Source organism: Mercurialis annua, linkage group LG7 (genome assembly GCF_937616625.2).
Source record: "Mercurialis annua linkage group LG7, ddMerAnnu1.2, whole genome shotgun sequence".
In the NCBI taxonomy this organism is placed as follows: domain Eukaryota; kingdom Viridiplantae; phylum Streptophyta; class Magnoliopsida; order Malpighiales; family Euphorbiaceae; genus Mercurialis; species Mercurialis annua.
The window spans coordinates 39,032,538-39,040,226 of record NC_065576.1 but is presented as its reverse complement, the minus strand read 5'-3'; the positions used below and the strand labels follow the sequence as shown (position 1 = coordinate 39,040,226).

Genomic DNA, 7,689 nt, shown 5'->3' with positions numbered 1-7,689 from the left:
AAAATTTTGATTAAAAAGAATATTTTATTATTTTTTTGAATAAAAAAATTAAAGTTAAAAAATTTATAAAATTAAAATTGTTGGAGGAGTAAAGATTTAAGAATTTGGAAAAACATTGTACTCGTAGATTAATTTTTGTAATAAGTGAAAATTAGAAGAAAAAAAATTGAAACATAAAAGAATTGGATTAGTAAAATTAAAAAAAAATTGGTAAAAAAGTTCATATAAAATCAGCAGTCCCATATATTTTAAAAAAATGGATATCTGACATAAACTTGTATTTTACTTGAATGAAAGGCCAAATGGGCCACACATGGGCCCTTCCAACTATGAAACAAAAAGGGATCTTAAACTTAACAGGTTAAGTATTCTTCCCTCTTTCAGCCAGGGCTAAACTCATAAGACAACACACATCGGCTTCAGAAAACCAGTACCTCGCCGGAATACGTCCGATAACTGACCTCTGACTCTCCGACAGCAGCCAGGACTGAAGCCTACCCTAGCTTATTCGTAGTTCCGCCACTGACGCCAGCCTCACCACCGATTGTAGATATCTACTGGAAATTTCTCCGTTTAGCTGGCGACGATGTTCTTGTCGGCGAGCAGCAGTGATGAACGGTAATAGAGGCTCATCCTAACTGTTGGCGGTGGTCTGAAGCAGATATTTATTATCCTAATTTGTTCCCTTCCTTCTATGATATTTCTTTCCATAATAACACATTATTATAGTTCAAGTTTTATATTTGAAATTTCACAACTTCATTAAGATTTAAGAATTCTATTTTTAGCTTGTTATTGTCTAATTTTAGACTAATTATGCCTTTGGGGCCTTTAACCTTCAACAGTGAGGTGGAAGCGAGCGTATGGGAAACGGATATAGTAGAGGATGGCGTATCATTTAGTGAGTTTTGCTTCTATTTTGTCCATGTCTTTTTCTTTTAGTATATTTGTTTATATGCCATTGTCTGAATTTTATTTTATTTTATGTTTTTGATGAAATGCTCAGCCCCTAATATGATGAAGCACGTGTTCAAATGTTCTGAGAGGCGAACCTCCTTTGACTTATATCCTGAAAACTTATACTTGGATACTGATACAAAAAGAGCTGCATTATGTACTTCTGCATCTGTTGTCAGTATTATATCTTATTTAGGTAATTATTCATAATTACTATATTTGTTTGTCATATCTATGTTTCATTGATTGCTTACTCGTTTTGTTTTTCTGTGTTTAATTTTTCTATTATGTTTGCTGTTTGGCCTTAATCGTTTTGTTATTATTATTAATATCAAATTATACCACCTCGTCCCTCAGGTGAGAGCGAATTATATCAAACTTCTGGAACTATCATTGCAAGTTATGACAATTGTGGCATCATATTGACTTCCGCCAATTTAGTCAAGTGTCCGACTAATCAGAGTTCTCAAGAAGATATTGTTAAGGTCAGTAGTTTATCTTCACAATTTTAAATACATTTATTGTATCAATGTTTAAATCACATACTTTAGTTAAATCATTTCAAGATGATACTTATTACAAGTTATAAATAATTTTTATAGGTTATCGTGTATCTATCTGAGAGTGAATCATTTGAGGGTAAGATAATGGCATGCGATTTCCATTTCAATCTAGTTGCTCTAAAGATTCAGTCCGATAGTCCATTGCGAGCTGCATGTTTGGCAAATTTGGGCGATTCTTTTATAACTGGGGGTGCAGTGATCGCTCTTGGCCGCTTTTTTACTAGGGGATTTCCGCTCATGGCAGCTCCCGGTATATTCAGGTTAGCACAATAATTTAGCTTTCTTTTTAGCTTGATTCTATTTTCATTAATTACATTTAAAAGACACTTGTTTATTATTAGGTCTTATAGTGTAAATGAGAATTATTCACATACACCTTATTGATATTTTTTATTTTTATTTTTATGTATGATAGACATGGTGGTTGCGAATATGACTGTAAAGAGCTTTTCAGTGCAACTTGCAAAATTACAAGAGTAAGTCTCTCTTTTCCTTTTTACACACCTTCTCAGATATTTTTTTATTCAAGCAACACCGAAGTATGTTTTTAAATAATGGTTGGCATATTTGTTAGAATACGATATGACATTGATAATTTTTGGAAATTACCTAATTTATAATTACTGATATATTGATGCTTCTTTTAGTGTGGTATTGGTGGTCCACTTATCAACCAGTATGGAGAAGTTATTGGAATTTGTTTCCATGATCACTCTTATACTCCATTTTTGCCAATCAATATAGCTTCCATGTGGTGGGATCATTACAAGAAATTTGGGTATATTCTAAATTTTATGGAAGTTGCATCACATTTCAATAAACTCTTTGTTAGAAATTTTGCATTTTTCACCTTAATCATATTTAGCTTTGTAGGACATATATGTTTTTTCATCACACTTTAATGACATCATTACTATTTTGTACAAGAGAGAATAAGTAATCTTTAGCAATGAAAATATTGTCTAACTTTTATTTGTCATTGACCTACCTCAAATTACTATTTACTTTGACTATTCCTCCTTTCTATTGTTAGTGCAATGTTGAAATTACAATCTCAATTATTTTCCTAGATTCGGTAACCATCATAAGCTTTAATTGTATTTGTAGTATTATTGCTACTTTCAAGAATCATGCTATAATATTCATTACAATCATAGAGGACTTAGGTAGTAGTAAACACTACTCTAGAAACAGTGGTCCTCAAGCTTTTGTTAGAAGCTCTTCTAGTGAATTGGTTTAATTCTGTGTAGTTGCATTTTTCATTGTGAAAATGTTAAGCCTCAATTATTTTCTTTGAACGCAGATTATACTATTTGAGGACTAAAAATCCCCACCAAGCACTCATGATTGATAAAAATTTATACTTGGACTTTTGAAGTCAGTAAATGGTTTTGCTTACTTGGCAACATAATATGATCGAAGATTACATTCATGCCTTACTTAAACTAATATATTCAGTTCATAAATTGAATTTGGATTATTTTGTAAGTTTGTTCATTGGGATCTCTTTCATTGCTACTGGCTAGCTAGGGATTGACTCTAGTGGTTGTCTTTCTTTCCATTTTCTTCTTTAATAGTATTTTTTTGTATTCATCATGTCATGATCAATATGAGTTTTGCAAGAAAAAGCTCTTTTCCATGTTATCTATCTCTTTTGTGAAAATCAGATTTGGATTTCTTCCGCAACAGGGTTGTCCATTTAGAAATCTCAAACCACCAAAATATGCATTCCTGCATAAAAATATACTTTTAGGTTTGATGAATTTCTCAATGAAATTAATTAGTTATAAATCCTTAATTGCATAGAAAAGAATTAAATTTTTTGTTTCATTATTATTATTCTGCACTATACTATGATGAATGGATAACTTCAGATGATTTTCTTGTCTTCTGCTAACATAATGATTCATCCTTTATTATAGGGAGTCACGTCGACCTTCGCTTGGCATGAAAGTGGCTAATCTTCACACAGCGGATCTTGGTATTTTAGAATATTTCTCTCGAAAGTTCCCAAACATTGTCGGAGGTATTATTGTTGAGAAGGTATGCGCTCTATTGTTTTACCATCTTATGGATCATCATGAACTGTTAGTACTATCATTTGTCGTTTTTTTTTATATATATACATCTTTAAATGGTGGAATAAAGATTGTAACACATTGGTTAGGAGTAAGGACAAATTAAAGGATTTAAGAGACTTGTTTACAAAATTATCCATGGAAAATGTTTATTTTAAGGACAAACGAAGGGAAAAGACGGGAAAAGAGAGTTACAAAAGCTTCTCTTCATGATTTAAAAAAAAATTGTAATTTAGCGATCATACTTTTCCCTTCTTTGATGTCAGTGAATTCGAATTAAGGTTGCTTATATTCTTCTTTAAATGATAGCCTGTATCATTATATAGTTGATCCTAGCTCTTTCTCCACTAGTTGTGAATAGCTCATCGTTACTTTGATAAGCTGAATTAGAACAAGCATACAATTAATAAATATAATTTGAACCTATACCTTATTCAACTATCCCAAGGTTGTTTCTAGGCGTTCAAAGTGCTTAAACTTATCCTGCCTTGCCCATTATAGTTTAAATATCTCATTTGGTTAACTTTTCTTATTGATACTTGCCTCTATTTGAACATAGTTTTAATCTCAGTTTTATCGTTTTTTTGCTCTTGGAGAAAATGGGTATACAATTTGAGTTGTGTTTAATTCATGGGATGCTTTATTTGAATCACGAACTCAAATGTGTACACTATCATCTTGTTCCATTTGTGTAGACTTGTTGACCATGATATCGGGTCAATTTGCGGATAAAGTAAATATTATATTAGAGCTCTGATTTGTATGCATAAGTTGTGAGGGATTTTCATATCTATTGTTTACATATATACTATTGTAGTTCTTTTTGCATATTAAATTGTTTGTAATACCTAGATTAATTATCCGAATTGTCAAATAGGCTCAACCAGGGTCTTCTGCTCATTCTGCTGGAATACAATCCGAAGATGTTATTGTTCAATTTGATGGAACAAATGTTCAAAGTTTCTTTGAGGTATATTATTGTTCTTGTTGCTCCTATTAATAGAGTTGTTAGTTTGTCATTCCTTAGAATTTTAAATATGCAGGAAAGCGAGCTCCTCGAAGGTTCTCTAGTCCATTTTGACAGAGGCTTTGAATGACTATAGAACTCTCATAAATTATTGTGATCTATGTTACACAAACTCGGATATGGGTGTCCAAAATGGATATGTATCCGCAAATCCGACACGCTAATTTTCTTAACTGAAAATACGGGGATGTGGATCCGGTATAGGACCCGGGTACTTAGATACGGATATATATGTATAAACTAGACATAAGTATTCATATGTTAGTTTTACAAAATAAAAAAATTAGCTCAAATTAAAGTTTATAACAATAAATACATACTATGATTTCATATGTGCAATTATTGATGTAATTTTTTTTGGTTTAATATATTGTTTTCTGAAATTGGTATTAGTTATTTAAAAAAATGTGGAGTAAAGTTGGCGACATTGTCGAGGTGGTTGTGATTAGAGCAAACACTGACGATCCTTTGCATCTTATGATGCGCGTGGATGAGGCAACTGAAGAGTACAAGTATATTTTTCGTCACCTCTTTTTGGACTATTGAATATTTATCTAATTAAAAATAATCTCCTCTCAATTTGCAGTGTTAATTTATTTTTTTTAATGATAGTTGGCCCCTTTTTGAGTTCGACCAATGAATGTCGAAGGAAAGATGCTGATGTTGAAAGTCAACCCATCAGAGGTAAGTGGTCCATATTGGGTGTTCGTAATTGAAATATTTGAATTATGTGTGTTTTTGTGTAACATGTTGACATGATTTCTGATGTTGAAAATTGTCCTTCAACTGTGGATGCTGTTTGTTTATTAGGTTTAATTTTATCCATTTTTTTATTGTTTAAACTTGAGAGGATTTGCTTTTCTTTAAAAAAGAATTGTAGTCATTGCTGGTTTGGTGATGTAACCTCATCCTTCACTTTAACTTCGTAGGGTTCTTTGTTCGATTGCTCTTGCTCCACCAAATAAATCTGGATTTTGGTAGAGAACAGTTTTATCTATGGTTAATTATTTTGATTCTCATGGCTTTGGTGGCTTTATGTTTTGACTTCATGTCTAAAAATGTGAAGACTTCGTAATTTACAGCCACATTAGCTCTCTGTTATGAACTCAATGTTCTTGTTTTAACATAATTATCAAATGTGTTATTAAGCGAATTTATCACATTACTGGAAGACTGTACCATCTTTTCATTTGCATTTATAATTCTTATATTTTATTGGTATACTAACACTTTTGTTTAGTTATAATTTTATTAACTCTAGAACAGCTGAAATAAGCTGAATTTCTGAAATTGTTGATAGTGTGGACGTTGACACCTGTGTTCAACGTAAAATTCTTAAACATTACATTCACTACAAGAAACTGACCTTTTAGCGAAGGTAAAAGTGGTCGCTAATTCATTATTTCCGGTCGCAATTTGTTTATAGGGAGAGTGAAAATCCGGTCGTACGCTGTCGTAATAGGCTCCGCCGTAAAAGGTATTTAGGACGGTAAACTTATATCCGGGCGTAATTAATTTTGCGAAGGTAAATTTTTCTGGTCGCAAAAAACAATCACTAATAGCGACCGTTTTGTTAATGTTATTACGACAGTTATACCTTTGTAATTATAAAGAGCAATTGCGACCAAAATACCTTCGTAATTTCATAAACTTGCATTGAAAATGATTATGGACGACCACTTAAATGGTAAACAGATAACAGTTTTTTATAATTAATTTATTATTGAGAAAATAAATCTATTTTTCTATTAAAAATGAATGAAATAAATAAATTTATTCATAGATAAAATATCATAATTCAAAACAGCATCTACATTAAAAAGTTAAAGATCTAATTTCACTTGTAACTACTCCAAAATCTAAAACGTTGGCAATACAATAACACTTGCTGATGAACTTGGCAATACAATAACAGTACTTGCTGATGAACAGAGTGTTGCAGCTTCATGTCCGACATGTTCCTATATTTCCTGCATCTGATTTAAGTGCTCTGACATTTTTTTGAGAGTCTGAGAAATAAGACATAAAAGAAACAGTATATGGGAGTTATGTTGGGAAGAAAAGAAATTAATCTGTTTCTTTTATGTCTTATTTCTTCCCGTTAAACTCCATTATTGATTCATAAAAAAAAAAGATTAATTTTGATAAATCTTTTTGAGAGTATCAAAAAAACGTTGGTTTGATTGATCAATAATGGAGTTTAACGGAAAGGAATTAATCTTTTTGAGAGTCTGAGAAATAAGACATAAAAGAAACAGATTAATTTTTTTAGTTTCCATTAAACTCCATTATTGATCAACCGTTTACTTGCTTACCTGAGACGGCTATGAATTAAAAAGTACTAATTGTTTTTAAGAAAAAGCTGATCTGGGCTAACAATACATATAAAAAGTTAAACATGTAGAAAGGATGGAAAGAGTAGGAGTTTCAAACCTGTAGGAGCATCTCCTTCAAGAGTTTCCAGTGAGCATCTTTATCAAAATTAGCTGAGGAAGTCAAGAGAGGCCTTGAAGCTTTTAAATAATTTCCTGTAAGCTTTAGTACTTCCATTGTGTGCACTGAAATGAACAAAATCAAATTACAATGATTGCCATCTTAACACATGATATAACAGAGTGAACAATACTGCTAAACAATAAAATTTAAAATATTCTACAATATAAATTATTTATAAAGAAAAAGGAGAAAGAAAGAAGATCAGAATATCACACAATTAGAGATTAAAGAGAATTACCAGCTTAACCAAAAATTTCACTGAAGGACCACTAAGGCACTTGGCCATCCACAAATACAGATCTTAATCATTATTCAACATCAAGTGCTGAATGTCTTTAGTTTCTTAATCTTTTTGCAACTTCACATCCCTACCAGAAAGGTATAGTTTGGTTTTAAGTTCCTTTTTTTGCAACTTCACATCATATCAATGATACTCGAAAATTTTGATATGTTAAATCTTTTTATATTGTGAAAGCGCAAAGTACTTTGAAAGATGGTTGAAGCTTCTCCAAGAAATATTTTTGTATATAAAAGTTGTGGGGCAGATGATGTTGTGTATTGACACATT

General features: G+C 31.5%; 1 protein-coding gene and 1 long non-coding RNA gene across 3 annotated transcripts; one reads left to right on the top strand and one right to left on the bottom strand.

Moving 5' to 3' along the window:
* The first annotated feature begins 355 nt into the window (after positions 1-355).
* Positions 356-5,871, top strand: LOC126655739 (putative protease Do-like 14). 2 transcript variants are annotated; one of them, XM_050350022.2, is made up of 12 exons: positions 357-618; positions 846-901; positions 1,007-1,153; positions 1,315-1,442; positions 1,560-1,780; positions 1,936-1,996; positions 2,168-2,298; positions 3,443-3,563; positions 4,476-4,568; positions 5,019-5,137; positions 5,238-5,309; positions 5,555-5,871. In XM_050350022.2, exons 1-11 carry the CDS (start codon positions 587-589, stop codon positions 5,263-5,265), a joined length of 1,137 nt encoding a protein of 378 aa, XP_050205979.1. In that variant the 5' UTR covers positions 357-586; the 3' UTR covers positions 5,266-5,309; positions 5,555-5,871. The 2 variants fall into 2 exon arrangements, with proteins under 2 accessions (XP_050205980.1, XP_050205979.1); XM_050350023.2 differs by lacking the exons at positions 5,019-5,137; positions 5,238-5,309; positions 5,555-5,871 and adding an exon at positions 4,642-4,843 and having other exon boundaries at positions 356-618.
* Positions 5,872-6,423: 552 nt separating this feature from the next.
* On the bottom strand, positions 6,424-7,480 carry LOC126655741 (uncharacterized). The gene is made up of 3 exons (XR_007633076.2): positions 7,360-7,480; positions 7,059-7,183; positions 6,424-6,634 (listed from the first exon to the last, which is right to left on the bottom strand). It is a non-coding gene; the product is annotated as an uncharacterized LOC126655741 (long non-coding RNA).
* Positions 7,481-7,689: the final 209 nt, after the last annotated feature.

Bases quoted from the DNA above. Each gene is read 5' to 3' on its own strand.
- LOC126655739 (XM_050350022.2), top strand. From the start codon at position 587: ATGTTCTTGTCGGCGAGCAGCAGTGATGAACG. The intron at 1,781-1,935 runs GTTAGCACAATA...TATGTATGATAG, and splicing joins GCAGCTCCCGGTATATTCAG to ACATGGTGGTTGCGAATATG. The intron at 2,299-3,442 runs GTATATTCTAAA...CCTTTATTATAG, and splicing joins GATCATTACAAGAAATTTGG to GGAGTCACGTCGACCTTCGC.